This window comes from Agelaius phoeniceus, chromosome 2, assembly GCF_051311805.1.
Source record: "Agelaius phoeniceus isolate bAgePho1 chromosome 2, bAgePho1.hap1, whole genome shotgun sequence".
Lineage (NCBI taxonomy): Eukaryota > Metazoa > Chordata > Aves > Passeriformes > Icteridae > Agelaius > Agelaius phoeniceus.
In genome coordinates, this window is record NC_135266.1 from 116,414,799 (window position 1) to 116,439,114 (window position 24,316).

The window sequence follows — 24,316 nt, forward strand, 5'->3', positions numbered from 1 at the left end:
TCACAAAGCCTCTGAAGAGATAAAACAGTAACCCTGAGTTTGTCTTTCACGCTCAGAGAGGCCACAAAACCAAAGCCTCTGTTCACAGACAGCAAATCAATCCTGACACCCTCTCCAGACCTCTGCGAAAATTAAAATCATTTTTAAACCCCAGCAAACTCTGACATCTGGAATTTGACTGCAACAGGACCCCAAGGAGGATAAATAGCTGCAATTTTGCAGGCAGCAGTGACAGCACACAGCTACAGAGGGCTCCTTTCCTACCACTGGAAATAATCAAATTCATATTTAAATCACCCTCCTCCCACCAAATTATATGAAAGCAAATCCACTGCAGAAAGTCCTAACAAATAAAAAGCAGCAGCCGAACACACAGGGAGCACATGATTTATTTCACAAGCATTCCTCACCAGTGTCAGTGTCCCTACATAGTAAACATGGCTTAATGATAGAGGTGAAGTCCTCCTTAAGCAAAATTTTGGGAAGCCAAGGAAAACAAACCCTAATCCTATTTCAAGCCAGTGCTGTGATGACAGACAAAAGTGTTTAAACAAAACTCAAGATGTCCATACATGAATTATTAAACTCAAAGCCTCTTTTCCACCACTGCAAAAAGCAAAAAGCATTTCATGTCTCCCAACCCCACAAGCAAAGCAAGAGTCCAAAAATTGGGCAGTGCATGAACTGAATGATTTTTCCCCGAAGTATGTCCACATATTTGTTTTTTCTCCCCTTACTAACTCCTTTCCTTGTGATCTTTTGAGGTGTTTGTAGAAGGTGGAGCCTGCCAAGATCAAGACCTCCATCAAAAAGGCACCATAATTCAGAAAATATCAAATTTCCACCTGGGAAATGACTTTCCAGAGGTAACTGGGTGGCATTTAATGCATTTCCTGATTCTGAAGGGATTCCTCAAGCTATAACTTGTTCCAACAAGGAGGACAAAGCACATCCAGAGGAAACAATTATATCTGAAATTTTCATTTTCTGTTCTCCACCAGGAGTTCCCACCCAACTTTAACACCCAGCAGCCTCTTAGGAAGTCAGTCCTGAAAAAGCAAAATAGGAAAACAAAAAATATTTAAAAATATGAATAGCAGAAGGAACACTGCCTGATTCTGAGAAGCACCATGAAATTCACCCAGATCTTTTCTTTATCCATCTCAAAGCAGGGCAAAATAAAATCTCTTTCTTAGTCTGGTGTTGTCTTTAAATCAGCATCATGAGGAACAAGAGGACAAGAACTCCTTGTCCTGAGCCAGCTCTGGTGCACATGAAATATTTGAATTTAAAGCCTTTGAGCAGTCTGGTGGTACTGCAGCTCTGAGGAAAGGGATTTTTGGCTATTTCTCTCTTTTCAAGCAAATAGAAGAAAGGAGATCACAGAAAGAGGAAGAAAATCAGAACAGGTTGAAAAGGGAGGGAAAGAGGCACCAATTAAATAAAAACAGAGCAACATGAATCATTTCACTGCCAAGGAAAGGAAGAAAAAAGTTCACTCAGGGCAAGATTAGCTGTTGAACAAGCCTGTGCTGGTGGAAGCAATGCAGAAGTGGAGAAACTGGAGAGTTTCCTTTCCTCCTCTTGCTTTTTGTGCCCTCAGACACCCTGGAGGCTTCAAAGGCACTGTCCCCCCACCCATGGCCATCCCCAGGGAGCATTTCAGCACCAGGGCTGGCAGAAATTCCTCCTGGACCACATCCACTGCAGGCTTCCAAAGAAGGCAAGCCCAGCAGCAGCTTTAAAAATCCTTCTTGCCACCTCTGAAAAACCCTTCATCCAGTGGTAAAATTGTAATGGAGGCTTTAGAGCCATTTCAGCTTTTTACCTCTCTAATAGCTTTAAACATTGGTTGCAAGTGTGGAAAATCTCAAATTTAATTTGTTTTCAAGCCACAGAGGCACTGGACTAATAAGAAGCTGAGTGCTGGCTTCTCATAAAGCTGTTTTAGTGCTCATAACCACTTAATGTGCCAGCAGCAGCAGATGCTTCCCAGATTCCCCCTGGGGTGCAATATCCAGCTTGGTGCTGGGGTCCATTTACAGAGCACAGGTAAGAGCAGCATCTCAGGGGTAAAATGATTATTCCCATTTGGAGATATGGCAGAAAAAAGGAGGAGACAGCTCTTCATTTCCAAAGCTGTCCTGTAGTGCTTGGCAAGCCCTCAATAATTAGAAGGGGTGCAAGGCTTGAGAATAAAACAGATCCAAGAGCATCTCAAGCCCAAAAAGGGCTCAGAAAAACAACCAGAAATTCCCTCCAGCATCCACACTTACAGTGGTTTGTATATTTTTTTTTTTTTCACTGACAGTAAATATTAGGTAATTTTGCATTTTTGCTACTTTATAATAACACTCTTTTTAAAAATGACCAGGTTTTTTGTAGTTAAAACATGGCATTCTAATAGGCTCTACTTGTAAAGCAGCGAGGCGCTCTTTAAATAGTTTTTGTTTGAGCCCCAATGGCTCTTTCAAGTTTATCTTTTGATACACTTAGGATTTTGGGAAAATTTTGCAAAATCTTGGGATTTTGTGAGTTGTTCCCTTAGTGCCCCAGCTTGTATGGCTGCAATGTGTTGTGCAGTGCTTGTGAGTATTTGTGGCACTGTTGGTGCTGGTTTGGTACAGTCAGAATGACCCTTTCACACTCACTATTTGCATTATTTGCATTTTGTTGCACAAAGGCCACTCCCTGCAGTGTCAGGCTGCCCCATCCATCAGGTCTGGCAGTGACAGGAGCATTTCCAGGCAGCACCTGGCTCCAGGTGAGCCCATCCATCACTGCAGGCAGCCCCAGAGGCAAATGCACTCCCTTGGGATGCCCCTGTGGGCAGCTCCCATGGAGCGACAGCCTGGAGAACAAGTGGGAATTGATAAGGAAAACAATTTGGGAGCACAGGCAGTGTATGAAGTCATGAATCACACCCAGACACAGAGGGTAAAGAACCCCTAAATGTTAACCCTGTTGCAAAATATAATTGTTGAGCAGCAGTTGGCAGCTGATTTAATTCCTTAAACCATCCTGACAGCTCTGTGTGGCCTGGGTCATTTCTCCATCACTTTTCCCCAGCTGCTTTCATGCTCTCACACAGATCTGCTTTGAGGGAACAAGTCCAGCCCAGGAAAGCTTTGTTCTCAAGAGGAGAAAAAAAGTGTATTCCTGAATTTTGCATGATTTTCTAGAAAAAGGAGTGAGAATAACAGAATCATACAAGAGCTGGAGGTTGTAGGGGACCTTTTAAAGCTCATCCAGGTCAACCTCTCCAGAAATGAGCAGGGACACCCATCCACTGTCCCAGGCTGCTCCAAGCCCTGTCCAACCTGGCCTTGGGCATTCCAGGGATGCAGGGGCAGCCACAGCTGCTCTGGGCACCCTGTGCCAGGGCCTCAGCACCCTCCCAGGGAACAATTCCTGCCCAAAATCCCAAAAATCCCTGCCCTCTGGCAGTCTGAAGCCATTCCCTGTGTCCTGTCCCTTGTCCCAAGTTCCTCTCCAGCTCTTTTGGAGCCTCTTTATTCAATGGAAAGGGACTGAAAGTGTCAAATGCCACTTCACTGACATGAAAAAGAAGCATTGAATTGACACCTTTAAAGCCAAAGATTGGTGAGGTAAGGGCCAGACCAAGCCTGTGTTTGATTCATCTCATCCTATCCATCATTCAGGGCTTTTAGTAAAATTAAAAAATAAAAACAAGCCCAGAGGAATTCTAAATATTACAAAAACCAGCCCACAATGGCAAATCCCAAACCCATCCAGAAAACTGAATAAGGAACTTGGTTTGAAAGGAACCACCAAATGCAAACATTTGGGTTTATTTCACCCAAGAAGTGGTGACAGTTCAGCATGTGGGCTGTTGAATTAAGAGCATCATCCTACACCCAAAGCAGCACTTGGGGGGCTGAAATCCCAACAAATGCATTGCATCAGCTCTGCCCACATTCCAGAAGTGGGGAGAGGAAAGGCAAAGCTCCTCTGACTGCTGTGCTGCCTGAATTATGATGCTATCAGGAGCTATCCAGGCTGCCATGTCACACAGCTGAATTACAACCCCCTTTTCCCAGCACACATTCATCTCCAAGGATGGAGTGCTGGCACAGAATCCCAAGGGAAATACCCCTCATTAGCTGCTCTGACCCCACAGAACAGCTCATTTTGGGCTGCTCTGGCAGCAGGTCTGAGGTGGAGCCAGGAGAGGAGGTGAGGGGAAAAATGAGAGCAAGCGGAAAATATAAAGAAAAAAACCCAAACACCTGGAGATTGGCATTCCATAGAACCACAGAATGGACTGGGATGGAAGAGACCTTGCTGGTGTCACCACTGAGGAATTCTGAACGCCTGGGATCATCCTGCTCCCTGGTACCTGAGGCTTCCTGACAGCACCAACACTGTGTGCTGCTTTGGAGGTGAGTTGTGTGGCCCTGGCGCTGATGCCACCAGGAATCACAGCTAATTTGGGGGTGGCAGGGTGTTCTCTGCAGCTTGAGCTGCTTTGCCTTCAAACCCAGGCTCTGGACAATTTTCCAAGTGGCTCCTGAGCAGGGCTGACCCTTTTATAGGTGATTGATTGGCTCCTATAGCAGTTATTTACACAATTTCTAATCCTAATTTCTAATCTGGGCACCCCACCCTCACAGCCAAGAATTCCTCCCCAAAATCCCATCTATTTCCTCTGGCACTGGGAGCCATTCCCTGTGTTCTGTCCCTCCATCCCTTATCCTTAGTCCCTCTCCAGCACTCTTGAAGCCCCTTCAGATATTGCTTTGTAATTAAGAACTGTTGCAAATCTGAAACTTGTGAAAGTAAATACCTCACTCACACCAATTAATTAATTATTCCCACTGAAGACAATTAAAACCCTGAAGCACAACAAGAGGCTCACTCCAGCTGCACTGAGTAACTAAAAGACAACTGTGAGCAGAATTTATCTTCAATCCCAAGGAAATTAATTTTCCAGCCATTCCTTTGTTCAGCCGTGTGGGCTCATCCCAGTGAAATTGGTACAAAGATGCCAAAATGAAAGCAGAGGTTGCTTTAAATTTTTTATTTGCCATATCAGCCCAGGCTGAGCAGAAGGATTCCTTTTATTTGACTTTCTCAGTTTCCTTTCATACAACACACCAAGCCACCTCCCAATATATTTGATTTAATATATTTGCAGAGGGTAGATTGGCCCCATCCCTAAATCCTCCCATCACAAGAGCAGTAATAAAGTTTGAAGTAGTGGAAATCTCAGTTTTCAACAGCTGCTGGTGGTGAAAATTAACTGTAACTTCAGAACCACTTTTCTTTCAAATGAATTCCCAAATTCCACAATCATAAGCTGTCCAACTCAAAGAAGGCAGGAAAAGCAATTTTTTACTTATCCACCTGGGGCCAGTTCATCACAAAACAAAAAACAATCAACAAACAAAAAAATCTTTATGCAGCAACAGCCAAAAGGTAATCCTGATCCTGAATTAGTTTCTAATCCCAAGCAGGTAAGCTCTGCCTGAGTCCTACAAAAGACTCAGAGCAGCTGAACAACATCCTAAATGAAAAAGTTTGTGAAAATACAATACATGGAAGGAGGTCCCTGGGACCACTTCCAATTCTCCATTTCTCAGAGGGAGTGTGCTCAGGAATAACTGCAATTCCTTTTTATCTCTCTAAGAAGTCCATGTGTCCACCCAAAGCAGTCTCACTAGAAAACTTCTCTTTTTCCAATTAAGATTCTTGTTAAGTTTTATCTATTACACTTGAAAGGCTTCTCCAGCCACTCTTCAGGGGAGCTGATGGACATCAGTTAATTAAAATCAAGAAGAAGAGACAAATACTGGATCAGATTGGATGCAACCACTGCACTGTTTTATTTCCTTGCCCTTCATCTTCCCTTCCTCTTTCCTAGGTTGTGTCTTATGTTTTCCCAGAATCCTTTTTCACAGAATCCCACACTGGGCTGGGTTGGAAGTGACCTTTAAGATCACCCAGTGCCATCCCCTGCCATGGGCAGGGACACCTCCCACTGTCCCAGGCTGCTCCAAGCCCCATCCAGCCTTGGACACTTCCAGGGATGCAGGGGCAGCCACAGCTGCTCTGGGCACCCTGTGCCAGGGCCTCACACCCTCCCAGGGAACAATTCCTGCCCAAAATCCCATCTGCATTCAAGCCCCGATGGCCACAAGGCAGGAGGCAGCAGGAAGGAGCCCAGAGCAGGGCAGGCTGATCTCCTGCTCCTCCCAAAGCCCATCCCTGACCAGCACAGACAGGATGTGGGGCAGCATGACCTTGACTGTGACCCAGCTGGCAAGTCCTGAGTGCTCACATTTTGCTCCACAAAGTGCTGCCCCATCCCAACACAGCCTTATTTATCCTCCAGGATGGTCCAGAGGGCAAAGACACATCTGGTGACAAAAGCCACTGAATGGGCCAATGTGCCAAAGGCAACCCAGTGACCTGAAGGCCTAAAATAAAAAAGAATTAGAGCAAGGCAAAACTGAAGTGCCTCTCTCTTTCAAGGGGAAAATTGATAAAATCAGGGTCTTCCCCAGCTTCCACAGGCACAGCTGACACCAACAGAGACTGCCTGAAACAGTGGACATGTCAGATTTACCAGCATGAGGTTAGGGCTTGTCTTCCCAGAAACAAGGCTGCACTTGTTCCTGTATCTGCCAGACAAGGGGATGCTTTGTGCAAGTCAAAGAAATCATGTATTTTTTCTAATACTTGACATATGGAAGGATTTACCTATTTTTCCCAAAGAGACATTTAAATGGGTTCAGTGCACTGCCAGAGGGAAACCAAATGAAGCCACAAAGCCCAGCAGCAGCTGGGTGTCCAAAGCCAGCATCTCTCTGGAGAGTGGGCAGAAGCTTGGCTCATTTACTCATTACTCTTTTTTAAATCTCAAGGGTGAAGCACTGGGGAAAGAAAATAAACAATCAGCCATCCTGGGAGTAAATTTAAATGCTGGAGCTGGCTCATCACACAAAAACTTTCATATTTCAAGCCCAGCACATGACAGACACTGGTCCATCATAGGTTCCACTTTGCCTTGTACTGTTTATCCCTCCCTTCTGGCTGGAGAAGCAGGAATCCCTGATGGCAGCAGCAAAATAATTTGGTCAGGTTTGAGCACACAGCTACTAAATCCTGCAAACACACACAGAGTAAATCTGCATCAACCTCAAGGGGAGAAAAAGGCAGTGAAATGAGAGTTCCTTTCCAGATACTGCTCAGCTACACCCCCACTTCTGACACAACTTGAGCGTGCTGGGGAAGGAACAGACCCAGACAAGGAGGCACAGCCACCACAGAGGGCTGGTTTGTCAGGATGTGGGGTGGTTTGAGTGGTGACAAACCAGACATGGCACCACAGCAGCTCTGAATTACAGGAACCAGGTTTGTTTTTCCAGAAAGGCCACAAAAAGTCACGTGAGAAAATGTCAAACATGAAGGGACAGCAGTGAGCAAGAATGAAAGAGCTTTGTGGTGAAAGGAGCAAAGAGCCAACATATCAACTCCGAAAACACCCATCTCTCCCCCCAAGCACCATCAGATGGGACATTGGGAAGGAATTGTTCCCTGGGAGGGTGCTGAGGCCCTGGCACAGGGTGCCCAGAGCAGCTGTGGCTGCCCCTGGATCCCTGGAAGTGTCCAAGGCCAGGCTGGATGGGGCTTGGAGCAACCTGGCATAGGGGAAGGTTGCAATTACCTCATCTTTGAGGTCTCTTCTTGATTACAATCAAGAGAAGGGTTGGTTTCTGCTGAAAGGGACAAGGATTGGGGTCTCTTTTCTCTCCCTTTGCTAAGCATGCAGCCTGGCTGGGAATTTGAGCCCAGCAAGGACACTTTGGCATAAAGGGGATGTTAAAGTCTCCAGCCTTCTGCTCTTCACATCACGCTCAAATCAAGAGCCTGGTGCCTGCCCAGCAGCCTCAGACACCCCCAACTGATGGGCAAGGAGATCAGAGCTGCTCTCCTTGGACCCAGGGCCATCTTTGGCACAGGCAGCATTATCTCAACAACCACTCAAACTCCACTTGCTGGTCACTGGCACTGCTTTTTGTCACCCAAAAGTCAACCTTGACTTTACAGCCAGCTTCAGGAGAGCTCACAAGGAAGTTGATTCAGTTTCTAGGAGTCACAGGCTGCAAGTGCACACTTCAAACAAAGCCTCAGTTGTTTCATTTTTTTTTTGTTCCAGAATTCTCCCTGCAAAAGGGCCTCATTTGACTTCACTGAAGTCAATTGACTCTCAAGTGCTTGCTGACATCAGCTGCAAATAAGTATCTGCCAAATAAAGGCTCAGAACTGCACATCAAGAGGAAATTATGGGTCCAGACTAGTTCACCAGCTTTGCTTTTAACACCTCACTGTAAACATGGCACAAAGGCAAAAAAAATTAGAATAATTTTCAAGGTTGAGATGAGTACAAAGAGAAGCAACCAAAAAACAATTAAAACCTCTAGCCATTGCTGGTTATACCCTTGAAATCCCATTCTGGAGCTAGGCCGCACTTCTTCTGGAAACAACCTGGAGAAAAAGTTTCAATCTGCAACCAAACACTCCTAAATCCAAGTTTCCTTTCCCAGAGGAACACACAAGACAGCAAACAAAAATCACAGATCAGCTTCACAGCCAACAAAGAGTCATTACAGTTTTCAGCTTTGCTAATCAATTTTGTTAATAAGATGTGTCAGCAGCACAGAGGTTCCCAATTCCTAAAACCACAAGCATTCCTGGAACCCCAGCAGTTTGGATCCCCACCCAGACCTCCCAGGCAGCAGAATCCTCTCCAAAACAACAGCCCGGCAGATGACTGAAATGCCCTGTGACCAATGCCAGGAAAGCCACACCCCACAGATTTCAGGTTGTTCCCTTCCTTGCTGGCCATTATTTCAGAGAGGGGCATTTGGCAAGGGCCTGGAAGAACAGGACAGAGGAGAATGGCTTTAAACTGACAGAGGGCAGGGTTAGATGGGATATTGGGAATTAGGAATTGTTCTCTGTGAGGGTGGGCTGGCCCTGCCACAGAGAAGCTGTGGCTGCCCCAGGATCCCTGGAAGTGCCCAAGGCCAGGGTGGATGGGGCTTGGAGCAACCTGGGATGGTGGAAGGTGGAATTAGGTGGTCTTTAAGGTCCTTCTCAACCCAAGCCATTCTATGATCTACTCCCAGACTGGTTCCTTCCCCAAATTCCACCTTTCCACCCTTTTCCACCTTTCTCAAGGATCATCACCACAAACTAACCCTGCTCCTTCTTATTCCTTCAATTTCATTCATTTACTCCCACTGGGGCCAGGTTTCCTTCATATCTAGTTAATTTTTGTGGTCATTTTGGAGCCACAAGCATCCTTGAGGCACTTCCACAAAGTCTACTTTTATGAGAGACAGAAAAAAACACCTTCAACTTGGATAGGAAAAAAAGAAAGGATGATAAAAAGCCTTTTCCATTGGCCTCTGCACTCTCCCAGTGCATCCACAACCCAGTAAGGACACACTGCAAAGTTGCTCTCCAACATTTTCTGCTCTGTCCAAGCCCAACAGTGCTTGGATCTATTCCAGAACACCTGGGAATTCACGAGAGAGGCTGGAAAAGCAGAGTTGGTGAAGTAGGAGACTGGCAAATTCAATCCCAAATGTAAAGTAAATCACTGGAGTCCAGCTCAAGGGCAGCAAGGTCACATTCACTTCCCTCTGGGTGAGGAAAATCAAGGCTCCTCTGGAAAAGGGCCACAATTTTTCACTATTCTGTCAAGATCAGAGAGAGAACTTCTGACATCCAGACTCCCACAAGTCAAACTTCCATGATATCAATGCCATTTCACTTCTCTCATTTTCTCTCCTCAAAATTCACACCCATGGCTCCACACATGGGAAAGGACTAAATGTCTGAGTAAAGACCAACACAATGAATTAACCTGGGATTAACAGGATCACAGGTTCCCATTGCCTCTTTGGAAAAGGGAGTTACATAATTCTATTGTATAACTCCAACTATAGCAACAACTACACAGCTGAGAGGAAGAACATTTGTCTAGGAAAACAAGCAGAAAAATCACCTCAATTTTTTCCCCTTCTTGGAGGGAATTCAGAAGATACTGTACCTCGATGCTGTGTAAAAAATCTCCAGCAATAGCTGTAAGATTGTTTCAGTCACAAGCCCAAAATCTGGCACCACAGCAGCTGCTGTGCAAAAAATTAACTGTATCCCAGTCAAAACCAGTACAGGGAACTCACAGGCAGAGTCTGGAAAGGCTTTCCCATATGAGTTAAACCAGGAGTTGATTGAGCATATTCAAACTAGTCAAGATGTTATGAGAGTGGCTGCACCTTAGAGTGGAGGAGCATTGCTGTACCCAGGTGTCCAGGGGGAAGAAATCCCTGTAAAAACACATGGCTGGCTCTAAGGGCCCAAAAACCCCTCCTTGCCCCCCTTTTCTTCCCCCTTTTTCCAGCTGCAGCTCAGTTCAGAGCTGGCTGTTCAGAGCCCAAAGCCACATTTTGCAGATGCTGTGCAGGAAAAACCTTTGACACCTCTAAAGCTTTAGAAATCCCAGGGCATGTTAATCACCCAGTCTGAGCCCATAATCCCAGCCCAGGCCCCACAGTCAATGGGTTTTGCAGACTCTCCCCCACTGGCATTCTGCACCACAAATTCAGCATCAGTCACACATCCTCCCCCTGACAATATTTAGGGTGCACCACAAGATTAGGCTCTAACCCTGTGGCTTTTGGGGGTTTCCAGGACTTGGGATTTCCCATCCTTCAAAGCAGCTTTGCTGAAATGGGGAACCTTTTTGACACAGAGCAAGCTGGTTCATCCCAACCTTTCTAGGAGGGTGTGGAAATCAAACTGAAGCAAGGTTCTGGCAGGTTAATTCCAGTTCCTGAGGCTGGAGCACCTCTCTCTGCTCCTTGCCAGTCCTCCACAGGATCCTGCCCTGTCTGAGAGAGGTCTTGCTCCTTCATGAAGGCCAAAATATGCTATTCCCAGTTAAAACCAGTAACACCCTGCCAAGTCTGGTCTGAAGGCACCACACAAAGCAAATGCAATTCCTGCCTGGCTCAGCTGTCACAGTTTCCCTGGACAATCAGCCACCTCTCACAGCCTCCCTGTAAAGTAAAGGGCTCAAAGGTGAATTTTACAAGATGTTTAAGTGATGCAGAAAACCCTAAACACAGCCTGGTTTTGCTTTCATTTCCAAGCATCATGGAGGAAAAAAAAAAATAGAATCATAGAATAATTTGGGTTGCAAAAGACCTTTAAAGATCATCTAGTCCAGACCCCTCTAATGAGGGGGGCACCCTCAGGAACAATAAGGAAAAAACACATTGATATTTGAGGGGATGACTGGATTTCCCTGCATTTAGCCCATCAAGCCAACATGATTGGACACATCCATTCATGGGGACTCAGCTCTGAGTCACTGCTCACATCCAATGCTTCAGTGCCCAGCCTCAAATCAAACAACCTTGAAAGAGCCCCTCTCCCTCAAGAGCTCCTGTGCCTTCAGGCCTGTGGTCTGAAACCCTCACAAATTGAAAAACTCATGGAAAAGGGCAAATGAAGCCATCCTCTAATAGCAGACTGCAGCAAAGCAAGCAATTTCTGTGACCAGTGACCTCTGGCCATTTGGGAATCAGCCCTGACAAAGTCCCAGCTCCAAAGCCCGTGGCTTAGATCATCTGTTCAGGTCATTTCACAGCTCTGGCCAAGCGGGAATTACAAGAGCATTTCACCAGAGAGTGAATTAATACACACAGCCCAGACACAGCCCTGCAATTCATTATGCTGATGGATCACAGCTCCTCACTTATCTCTGCACAAAAGGACCCCAAAAAGCCATCAGAAACCTCAGCTGGAGGTCATGTGATGCATTTAAGCAAATGGACTATCTGGAATCACACACATTTCACTTGAAGGGCATAAATCCTGACAGGGACTGCCCAAGTCATAGGAAGGAAGGGGTTGATACATCATTTATAGATCTGCAGCTACATGAGCAGCAGCAGATAAAGGTAGGGAGAGGCTTTACTGGATATTTCCCCTCCCACATCCTCACAGTTCAGACAACTTGCAATTAAGAAGAGGATTAGGAGATTTGTGTTAGAGAGAAAGACCATGTTTGATAGCTCAGCCCAGCCAGTCAACAAAAGTTAAAAGTGGCTTCTTTTTACTGGATAGATTAAAAAATTATCGTTGCTATTTCCTTTGGGAAGGAATTTTTGTCCCCTCTACCAATATCAACCACCAGGATGATATTTGCTGTGTACAAACAACAGGGGTTTGGAAGCAATAACTAAAAAAAAAAAAAGAGCTTCCATGCACTGACTTCATCATATCCTTGGTTGAATATGTGATGAACAAGCTGTGGTTAGATCAGAAATTCCTTCCTCACACCAGCTACAGAGATTATAATGATCTGAATCTCAGCAAGACCATTTCTCCACCTTCATGTGTCTTTCATTTAAAAAAACATTAAAAAAAAAGTGTAAGAGGATCTTGCCATTAAAGCTGAGGGCCCACAATAGAAAAAAAGGAATTTTGCAAATGTTCAAAATTTTAAAAGGAGATCAGAGTATATTGGTTGTGTGCCTCCAGCCCCTCTCTTCATTCTCAAAGGTCAGAGAAAAGCAAAGGATAATGAAAATTCCAGCAAGCTGCCTCTCAAAAAAATCCCTAGAACTCAGGTGTCCAATTAAAATTCTCATTTTCATGTAATTTTTTAACGTGGAGTAGGAAGCTTGATGTACATACATTTGAAGGGAAAAGAGAGGAATCATTAAAATTCTGGCTGTTGAGGTGCAGCACAATTCAGACAACAAACATTCACAGGCATCAGCTGAAAATATCATGGAGGCAAGTTGGGTCGTGATCCAAATTTGGATGAAAGCCTTTTATTCTGGGGAGTTTGATGTTTTAACAAGAAAGCAGATAACACACCCTGCAGCTCATTTTAGGCTTTCTTCTCCTACTCCTGCTGCTGTCTCCATCTCTCTTTTACCAAAGTGGAAGTTGAGGCCTCACAAAGACTTTAAAAAGACCACATCAGACTGGACATATTTTAAAGCCTGGATCAACTACCTTTAACACAATTAATTCCTTTCCATCACTAGCAAAAGGCAATGGAAATCCCAAGCAGACTTGGAAAGCTGCCACTGATATTTTTTGGTAACAAAAGCAGAGGCAGATTTCACTGAAAAATTTGTGGCAACTTTTCTGTAAATTTTTTGCTAAGAACTACAATATTCTGCTGGCTTGAAGTGGTCACCCAGACCAAGCTGAAAGCAGAGGGAAAACAGCATCAACATTCCTATTTTGCAAAAGGAAATTTGTTTTTAGTCTGCACAAACTCAAGGCGTGACTTTCCAATCCACAGGGGAGCTCCTGGCCAAGCTGCGCCACCAACAACGGCTGCAATTCACAACCAGGAGCATTTCTGGCACAGATCTGCCACACAGCCCTGTTTGCTCCCTCACAGCTGCTTTTCCAAGAGGAAAAGCACTCCAGAGCCAAGAAGATCCCTGGTTATAGGCTTAAAAACAGAACAGAGGAGCCAAGCAATAGGAGAGCGAAATTAAGCATTCACAAGGCAACCAAAGGGTCCCCTGGGAGCACCTCCAAATGAAACAGGATTTAAGAGGGAAAAAAACTCCAAATTTAACTTGTAAGCACACTTTAAAAAACCATCCCAGGCAACATGGGAGCACAGGAGAACAGAAAAACAAAATCTTTACCCAGATGATGTAACAGGGTGCTTTTGACAGCAATATTTTCACACTTTTCTTATCAACACATCACAAGACCTCATCTCCTAGCCCATAACAAAAGGGGAGGTGCAAGTTGAGCCTGGATACCCTCTGGCAGAGCTCCTACAATCTGTATTTATCCAGGGGAGGGAAGAGTCACCTCCAACAGCTTTTCCATTTACCCCCAGCTTGCTCTCATCTTTTGTTGCCTTCCATTGAACCCCAGAAGGGTTTGGGCTGGAAGGGACCTTAAAGATCATCCAGTGCCACCCCTGCCATGGGCAGGGACACCTCCCACTGTCCCAGGCTGCTCCAAGCCCTGTCCAGCCTGGCCTTGAACACTTCCAAGGATCCAGGGCCAGCCATAGCTGCTCTGGGCACCCTTTTCCCCTACCTACAAACTCACTGTCACACACAAGAACAAGATCATAAAGGTTGAAAAAGACCTCCAACATCACTAAGTCCCTTCTGGGGCCAAATACCACCATCAAGAACAGAATCATAAGGGTTGAAAAAGACCTCCAAGATCACCAAGTCCCTTCTGGACCCACTGCAACCACACCACGAAGGCAGGGATTCTGCAGAAACACAATTTACATATCCAGCCAAGGGTGCTGCAAGCACCAGCAGGAGTAAAAAACCACAAGGAAAGTGTTCCCCTTTAGCACAATATAAACAGATTTGGGCACTTTCAATCCCCTGGAGCCCCATGACCAACCTCACTGTCCCCATCTCTACATCAATCATATGGGGACAGCCTCATGCCATGGTCAACAGCTCCCATCAAACATCCAAGCCAATAAATAAGGAAAAAACCCAAATCTTTCATCCTTCCAACCAAGAGCTGCAAGCCAGCATGAGAGGGAAGGGGTGGCAGCAGCTGCTGTCCCCTGCTCACCTTGGTGGTGTCATCATGTGACCGCTGGTACCGTTTCCAGCGGCAGCCGTAGATCCCGGTCAGACAGGACAGACATAGCTGGGGCTCGTAGTACTGCAGGGGTTGGTGTTTAACCATGCTCCTTCCAGCCCCTCCAGAGCCAGCTGCCACTAATCCATCAGCTCCTGGGAGCGCCCTGGGGCCAAGCAGAGAAAACAACAACAACAAAAAAAAGGAAATTAAAATCCCCAGCAATATTTCAATATGTTAACAAGCAATTTAATAATAAACCGTGTCCTCTGGCTACTGAGAGCAGGGATGAGAATCAGATCTGTTCCCAGCCCTGCCAACATCTCCCACTCATTACTCAACAAGACCAAGAAGTTTAATTAGTTTGCAAGTTTTGTTTCCTGCTGCAGCTTCTCCCACACCACCAAATGCAAAGTGTACATCAGGGAAAGCCATGTGAGGACAGAAGCAGCAGGATGAGGATCTGCACCAGGTGATTGGGTTCCTTTGAATGACTGAAGTGTAAAAAGACAGAGCTGCTGCAAGAACAATCTGAAAATCGATTCAGAGACCTCCACAAAGATGAAGCTGAGCCAAGCTAAAGCAGTTTAGTGTCAGCATCCCAGGGAGCCTGCAAAACAGTCCCAGACGAGGAATAAACACTTCCATGCTTCCTGCAGAAGGGGCATCACAGAATCAGGGACTGTCCTGAGCTGGACGGGATCCAGCAAGGACCAAACTTCTGGACAACCCCAAGAATATGGAATACAGAGTGTGTATACACAAAATGTATACTATAGCTATTACCCTCTCCCTTTATAAACCTCTCAAGCACTCACAGGACGCAGAGCTGGATGCTGTGCTTAATCCCACACCACAGGTTTCCCACAGCTTCCTGCAGCCCAGGTGTGCACCCACAGCCCCATACTGCTGCTCTGTGCATCATTAGCAGACTGGCAGTGGAGTTTGGCAGCAGCTGAGCTTGCACAGTGCTTGCCCCCCTTTCCTGAGAGTGCAGGGCTGTGTGCAGGGTGTGTAAATCCAGCCTCTCCAGGGGAAACACTTTGCTTCCTTACATGTGGGATTCCCAGGGCTCAGGTTTTGGGCAAAGCTGTGACAGCTGAGCAGCAACACCCTCACTGGCATCACAAAGCATGGCTGGGCTTAGGGAGATAAACCAGCCACCTAAAAGCTTTTCCTTGACACATCCCATGGAAGGAAGCCTCCAAAAGCAGGGCTGACTGTATTTTTCACTCCAGCTGATGCACCAGGGGATGCTGCAGGCAGTGCAGACACAGTGCTGGAGTCTGGAAATGTCAGCAGGGACACGGAGAGCTCACCCCTCCCAGCCCCTGTCTGTCTGTGTCCATTCACACTCTGTGCTGACAGCCCAGGGCAGCCTTGCCCTGACACTTTAATCAGGACTCAGCATCCCAGAGGCAGGAGGTTGTTGTGGCTCCAGAGCTGTCACCAGGCTGTCCCCAGAGCCCTGTGCCCTCCTCTCCCCCAGACACAGAGGCAGCTTTGTGGTTTCAGCAGAGCTCCCCGTGCTGCTCAGGGCGCTGACACGAGGTGGGCACGACCCACAGGTCCATGTGTGGCCAGCCCAGCTCCCCACGTGGCTCTGCTCATCCCCTGGGGGTGACAGGCAGGACAGAGGGACAGGCACAGCCAGCGTGGCAGAGCTGTTTGCTGCTCATGTCCCCCCCGTGCTGCTGTGCCAGCTCTATGGCCTTGTGTCGGGGTCACCTCCCTGTGCCCGGGTTCCACCTCTCCTCTTGCTGTTTATAGAGCTCAGCATCAGTCCCTGCTCAAGCTGCCTCCCCATCTTCAGCTTCCAGACCATCCCTAGGAAATGAGCCTCCCCCTCTGCCTCCCCACAAAACCTGTCACCATGGCACAGAGGCACTGAGGATGTGCAAAACTGGAGATGCTGTTTAAAGCCCTTGGGCTAAACCCCCCTCTCTGCCCTGAAGATTCCAACTGTGGAGTGATGTACAAGATGCTGAGGGCTCTGTGCAAGATGTAAAAATCACTCACAGCCTATTAACAACTCCCCAGCCAAAGCCCTTATTCCCACCCTGAAAGCTTAGAAGGCTGTAGCTGTTCCAAGTAAGCCTGCACTAATTCCTCTCCAAAGGACAGCATCTCTCCTGCTTTCCACCTCTTCCTGCTTTACTCATGCAAGGCAGGAGGGCAGACAGGCCAGCTCCATCCACAAAAGCTTTCATTGTTTTTTTTTAAATTTAATTTTATTTGATCACTGACAGGAGAGAATTCCTTCCCTGGGAGGGTGGAACAGGGTGCCCAGAGGAGCTGTGGCTGTCCCTGGATCCCTGGCAGTGCCCAAGGGAAAAGACAGATGAAAAGGCTCTCTAAGACACCAAGTGAAGCTCCCACCCTGGTTCCTCTCATTGCAAAGGCAGGCACTGTGGGAGCCCAGAATTCCAGGCTGCTCTCCACAAAAACTCAGGAAAAGCACAATGACAAAAAAAAAAAAAACTAAGTTTTAAAAAATCCACTCCTAAATACAGTGTAATTGCATGAGGCACAACCAACAAGCCTAAAATCACTCCCTCTTCTCCATGAGCATCACAACCAGATCCATCAAAGCCCAAAACAGGTGGGAAAGGACAAAACCCAGCAGCCACCCTCCCCTCCATGCACACAGACACCTGAGCAGTAACAGGAGCTGCAGGGAGAGAAACCACACTGATACCATCTGCCCAGAGAGCCTGGCTTGGCCAAGAGCATGGGCTCAATACTTACTGCTCCTGCTTCCAGAAACAGAGTCCAGGGAGCAGCAGAAAGTCTGCAGCACCTCCCAATCACTGTTCCCATGCCATCTCCAGCTGCCGAGGGGGAGAGAGCAGCCCATGAATGATTCAGCCCACTGCTGGTTAGCATTACATACAGAAATGAAAACAGGAAGCAAGACAACAGGCATTAATTATTCAAATCCAGCAACGTGCACCAGGAGGGAGGGAGGAGGGGGCAGGAAAGAAATAAAACAGAAAACACAAACCCACTCATGCTCTCAACCTTGACTTTCAAGATGCATCATCTGCCAATGGCTGTGAGCTTCTCAGAGCTGAATAACCAGCTCACTTGTCCAAAAAGGGGGAGCAGGGTAGATTCCATCTAGAAATACAATGGGAGCATTTTCCAAAGGCTCCAGGATGCCTAATTAGCACACACTGCACTTCTGAGATACTGAAGTGGAGGTATTGGTTACACATTATTCCTTTCCAAACAGCTTTGGAGGGGAAAAAAAAAAAAAAAAAGGGAGAATTGGAGTTGCACATTTAAAAGTGAAGCTCTCTGGGGAGATCTGGCCTAAAAATTTTTGATTTTTGTCTCTCTGGGTTAACTGCTCCATCCCTGTAGTCTCAGGGCAATATTCAGAAACCTGGACTGGAGAGGGAAGGCAGCAATCAAGACCAATCACTAAAGCATCTCAGTGCCCTCATTTTAGTGAGGGGAAGAGCAACAGCACAAGTCCTGAAGTGCTCTGAGTAAATAGTGGGGATGCAGCTCCAGAGGAGCAGGTTCAACAACCTTTCCCAAGGCTTGCTGCAGCCCAAGCCCTCCCCGTTGATTCCCCTTCAAGCAGACTTAGGGGAGACCTCACTGCAGGTACAGCTTCCCCATGAGAGGAAGAGGAGGGGCAGGCACTGATCTCTGCTCTATGGGACAGAGACAGGACCCAGGGAACAGCTGGAGCTGTGCCAGGGCAGGGTCAGGTTGGATTTAGGGAAAGGTTCTTCCCCAGAGGTGCTGGGCACTGCCCAGACTCTCCAGGGAATGGGCACAGAGCTCCAGAAGCTCCTAGGGATGCCCAGGGTGGGATTTGGGGTGTCTGTGCAGGGCCAGGGGTTGGAACTGATCCATGTGGGTCCCTTCCAGCTCAGGATATTCTGTGGTTTTTAAAAGCCAAGCAGTATTCCTGCCCTTCCAGCCACACCACGGAGAGCCCTGCTCTGAACACCCACCACAGTTTGCTCAGGAGAGTTTGGATCAGCATCTCCAAAACAAAACCCAAAGCACAGCCAAGGATGCTTCAATGGAGGCTTACAAATAATGAAATCATGGCACCATTAAGGCTGGAGAAGCCTCCTAAGGTCATGGAGTCCAACCATGGAGCCCAGCACTGCCAGGTCCACACCAGCCCATGGAATCCTGAGATGTCGGAGCAGAGCTGAGCATTTGGAGAAAGGCAGACACACAATTTTCTCCAATAACCCCACCACCCATGCAGATGTAGAAGACACCTGTGGTGTCCCACAGGATTTCCAGCTGCCAAGGCATGGCTGGGAAGACCCATCCAATGGAAAACCTTGGCCTTCCACAAGGTTCCAGAGAGGAGAAACTGGGGAGAACGAGGGGAAGAAGCACGTGCTCCCCCCCACACTTGGAGAGGCTCAAAACCAAAGCAAGCCCTGAGCACACAGGCTCCCATCTCCCAAAATTCAGGCCCAAGGAAACTCACCCCACTTGCAAATAGAAATAAACATGAAAAAATACAGGGGTATTTGAGGTTAATTTTTTATGTTAACTCATTTTAAAATAAGAGCCTTGGCAGATTCTGCTGATTTCCATATTAAAAGAAGTGTTTTTCCACTTGTTGGTGACTCCTGGGATCACTGTTTATCAAGAATCTCAGTAAATTCAACATCTCTATCTCTACTAAAACTTGTATCAATCTAATTATGCTTAAAACCCTGTTAAGCAAATAATTCCCTATGCCAATTAGGTGAGAACATGCCTGATAATCAATTAGCCCTATTGATATGCTTGTAAGGCTGCTTGTCAGTCGTTTCCCTAATTATACTGGAAAATCCTGATTTTCCTTAAATACTTTCTAAAAAATTAACCTATTCCAGAGCAAACTCCACAGTTCTGTGCACAAAAATGGAAAACAGAATAGAAATCTCTGTGGCCCAGCCAAGGCTGAAATCATTATCTAAATTCTTGGGATTTGCATGCACTCTCCATTGGTTTTCATACACGTTTTTTTATTAATACACTGGACTCATCCAAGCCAAAGTAATGCAATTTCACTTTCCCCAATGTGGAAAATGGAAATGGAAGAGGGTCAATATCCCCATCTGTTTAATAACAAGCTATTACTGAGGGCTGTTTGCTCTGGCCACTCCCATGGGAGGAAATTGAGATGCACACACACACACTGAGCACCATTTTCCACATTTTGCTGGCACAAACCCAAAGCATCTCAGCTTGCAAGATCCAAGATTTCATTTCAAGGCAGGAATGGGACACCCCAAAGCCAGAAAACAGCCTCAGGTGATTAATTTTGGGGGTGGAGGATGCCCAGGCAATGACCCAGCAGGGTTATTCTTCCCTACACATTGTTATTCCCCACTCTGGAAATCAGGTTGGGCCAGAGGTTTCCCACCCACTTTTTCCAGGCTGAAAACATTCATTTTTATACTGATAATACTGCACAAACAAAAGCAGCAGATATATATCAAAACTTCAGTCAGCATCTATTTTTTTTTCCCCGTGGCAATCAAGCAAAAAAGATGAACTGCAGGAAAGTATCCTCTGCCATGTGCACATGGACATATGGAATATTTTGGATGAGAGCTGAGGCAGGAAAGCACAACAGCCTTGTCCTTAAAGCTGAGTGCTGCTGCCTCAATGACAGAAAATAAGAGTGGATGGAAAAACAAATTTAAAAAATGAAAGAAAAGTCTATAGGCCATGTGCTGGTCTGGCAGAGCACTCAGGAGGGAAACATCCCTGAGATCCCAAAAATCCATGGCTACATCCCAACCCAGGGAGAGCCTGCAGAGCCACTTGGATTCTCCAAAGTGGGAAGGGATGACCCAAACAGACACATCCCAAATAGGGTCTGGCTGATGTGGAGCCCCTGTGGGTCTGACCTGTTGTTTATTTTTCTTAAATGTTTTCTATCAAAAAAAAAAAAAAAAAAAAAAAAAAAAAAAAAAAAAAAAATTACAGCTTTGAAACTAGGGCAGTGTGTAGTTCGGGGGTTGTGCACTTCCAGTTAATGAAAATTCAGACTTCAAAAGATAAATACTTCAAAGGGATTACAAAAGAAAAACTTAGACTTTAATCTCCCTAAATAAATAAGCACAGGACGGACTAACGCCCTCTGCAACAGAACTTCTTAATGTTTTCCACAAAGTGAGGCAGGACTGGGTGCCTGCAACTTTGAAAGGGTGGAAGAAGAGGAACAGGGCACAGGAAAAACCTGTATAAACTTCTGGCAGAGCAATAATTAAACACAATCTCTGCTTTCTGCACCAGCCCTGCAGGTCAAGGTGTTGGCACAGCTCTGAAAACCCAAAATCTCCTGCAGATCCAAAAATCCCAGGTGAGTCCACGAGCAGGTTCTGAAGTAAAATCCAAGCAACAAAGCACAGGTGGGACAAAGTAAATTTCTGAAGTAAAATCCAAGCAACAAAGCACAGAATGAGGAAGAACATGGGACACTTCAGGTCCCTTCTGCCAAAGAATTTCTGACAACCTGAGTATAAAAAGAGCTTCATCTTCTGGGGGCTGCTGGAGAGATGGGCAACAACTTGTGAATTTCTCATATCTTTAATTCTAATAAGGCTCTTGGCTTTTAGAAGCAGCAAAGAGAAATGTGAAGCAGCCCCAAGTGTGTGAAATCACATTTTTAGCAGAGACAGTCAAACCCTTCCACCTCTCCAAGTCTATGTCAGGTGGAGTCCCCTTGGGACAGCATTCCAGAAACACTCAGAGCAACACAAGAAGCCAGCAGTTCAACAGCTAAAAATCTAAAATAGCAGCTAAGGCGAGGTGAGACACCACCAGGAGCCTGACAGGGCTGTTGATCTCGGCAGAAGACAGGGAAGTGGAGGGAATCTGAGCCACAAACCCAAAGGGACAGGCAGGAAAGCACCAAACTGGGAGAAGAGGGATGGCAAGAGAGTGTCTTGAGGAAGAGACCCCATGTTCAGCCTCTGTCTGAAGAGCCTCAGACAGAGAATGTCTTCTGATGTTGGTATGGTCTGGGTGATGACAAAAAATCAGCAGGGCTCCACAGAGCCCAGGTGAGAAAAAGACAGGGAAACCCATCACAGGAACAATGAGAAGACAACAGCTGCATGCTAAACAAAACCCATGCACCAACAAGGAATTTAAAAGTGTTTAAAGACTAAAAAAGGTTAAAGAACACTTTTCCTCTCCACAGACTCCAGGAGCTTTGCCATCCTCACCCAGCTGCAAACCAGAAGTCTGCACCAAGCCTTACCCATTACTAGCAGGTTTTTGTTGAGAAATTAAGTGGAAACAGAGCTGGGTTTGAACATGCACACCCTGAGAAGCAGCTTCCTCTTCAGACAAGCATTTCTCCCTCTCCTGGTTTTCCCTTTCCAAACACAGCCCCCAAGAGCTGCCCACGGATGGTGCCAGCAGCTGGAGCAGGAGCCTGTCCCACACATTCCCTACTGAAAACCTGGCTCCTGCCAGCAGGGAAAGAAAACTGCACCAACAACCCCAGGAAGGCTCATCTGAGAGGGAGCCAATGCCTCCACACCCACTGCAGGCACTGGAATGGAAACAGCAAGGGAGGGAAAGGAAAAAAAAGGAAAACAAACCCAGCAAGAGTAATTTTCCAATCGATACCCTGCACATCTGCTGTGCAACTGCTACCCAGAGAATTAGGCATGAATGTTTCTGGCTTAATGAGAGGTGGAAAGTCCTAGTTAAATGGATTACAAGCTCTTTATTTCCTATGATTGATTCCTTCCATACGGCTGCAGGAGACATTACTCACGAAAATAAATGTTCTCAAGTAGCAGAGGAGCTAAATAAATAAAGAAGAAAAACTTGCTTTGCCTTCCTGAGCAACCTGGGGTAGTGGAAGGTGTCCCTGCCCAGGGCACAGGGTGAAACTGGGTGGGCTTTGAGGTCCATGGGGTAACTGATGAAGTCCAGGAGAGGTTCAAGAAGTAAAGTCAGCCTTTCATCACCTCCACTACAGCTTTGTGATAGCTTGAAAAACATAGAAACAAAAATGATATTGGAAAATGAGATGTATTCACTCCCCATCCCCTCCTCCACCCCTGTGGCACACAAGATATTTGATTTCTGCCAGAGGAAGGCTAACATCCACTTTATCCCTCTTCTGTTCCAAAGAAGCAGAGGTTTGCCTCATGTTCCTAAAGCCTCACCCCAGTTATTACTGGGTTTTTTTCCAGTTCTGTACAAATCAGTCTCTGCTCAATGCAAGGAGACAGACAGGAGAGCTTCTCTGTCATGAGGGAAAGGAAAATTGCATCCAAAGAAACAAATGGGTAACAAGAGACAGGTTTCAACCCCAACCCCATTCCAGAGTCACTCAGCTCAGGTGAATGCCTGTCCTGACTGGGATTCCTGTATCCTGCCAAAAGCTGGTGTTGATCTTTAGGAGGATGTGAATAAGGACAAAAGGATTTCACTCTGTTTGCTGCAGCATAAATCTTTCAGGAGAAAGGAATTTTCTCAATTGACCTGGCAAGGAGTTGCATCAGTCTGAAATGCTCCTTGCTTTCCAAAAAGCATCTCCAAATGTGGGCTAAGGTCACCCTGACACAGGAGGGATGGGGACAGAGGGTGAGGTCAGGAAGGGACCCACCCCTCCAGACACAGGGACACTCCCAGAGTTAGCAGAGGAGGCTCACAGACATTTCCAGCTCTGCCTGGAGAGTCCTGCTCTAACAAAAAACACAAAAACAAGCCTCCATCTGCCAGTTACATCAGCTCCTAGCTTGTTTTCCTTATGGAAAGGCCCAGTCATGAGGGATTCACAAACTCATTTAGTGATGCAAACCCAAGGCCTATTAGTCCAAGTGCTTTCAGTCATTTTTGAGAGCTTTTAATAGGATGAGCATTGATTCTCTGACCATTAACTCACTGTGTCCTGGTGCCCTTTTCCCAGCACCAGTGACACTCTTCCAGACTGACACATTATCAGCACAATGGGGTTTTCAAAATAATTGTAGTTAGAGTGAAACAGGGACACCTGCAGACATCACAGCCAGGTTCTCTCATAGGCTGCCCAAAGAAGCTGTGGCTGCCCCAATCTTGGAATTGTTCAAGCTTGGATGGGACTTGGAGCAACCTGGGATAGTGGAAAGTGCCCCTGCCCATGGCAGGGGGTGGCATTGGGAGAGCTTTACGGTCCCTCAAACTATTCTGGGATTGTTATCAAAGGTCTCCAAAACCCTTTGGGGGGTTAGGATGAGCCTGGGGGCTGGAGATGCTGGCACAGAGCTCTCTCCATCTGGGATCCCTCAAAACACTGCTCTCATCCAGGGCATTATTTATGGACCTCAGCCTCATGCTCCAGAGAACATGATCTCAAGGCAAGACCTCCAAGGGTCCATTAACCCACTGCACTTTGGTGGGAATTGCTCCCAGCCCAGAGCAGTTTATCCAAACATCTGGAGGAGCTAAATCCCAGAGGAGCCCAGAGGCCAGGATGCAACAGCATTTCTCTCTCCTTCTCTGCACCACTCTAAGCTTTCTAGGAAAAGGCCTATTTAGAAGTTCATTTTTTTAAAAGTAGCTTTGTGACACTGAAGAAGCAAAAAATAAATACAAATATCCAAGAGATTTGGAGCAGGGCAGGGTGCTCAGCAGCACACACTCCACACCAGCTATGCAAACATCCCTCAGTCAGTGAGACTGACCACAAGTACACATC

General features: G+C 46.5%; 1 protein-coding gene across 3 annotated transcripts in view; it reads right to left on the reverse strand.

The window, feature by feature from the left end:
- GDPD5 (glycerophosphodiester phosphodiesterase domain containing 5) overlaps window positions 1-24,316 on the reverse strand; it is a 101,489-nt gene that overhangs the window by 44,105 nt on the left and 33,068 nt on the right. For 2 of the 3 annotated variants that reach the window (XM_077174604.1, XM_054655100.2), the window contains exon 2: window positions 14,629-14,803. In XM_077174604.1, the coding sequence (XP_077030719.1) occupies window positions 14,629-14,745 (117 nt within the window). In that variant the 5' untranslated portion in view covers window positions 14,746-14,803. Of the gene's footprint in view, window positions 1-14,628; window positions 14,804-17,385; window positions 17,469-24,316 lie in introns of all 3 variants that reach the window. The other variant, XM_054655101.2, reaches the window with a different exon arrangement.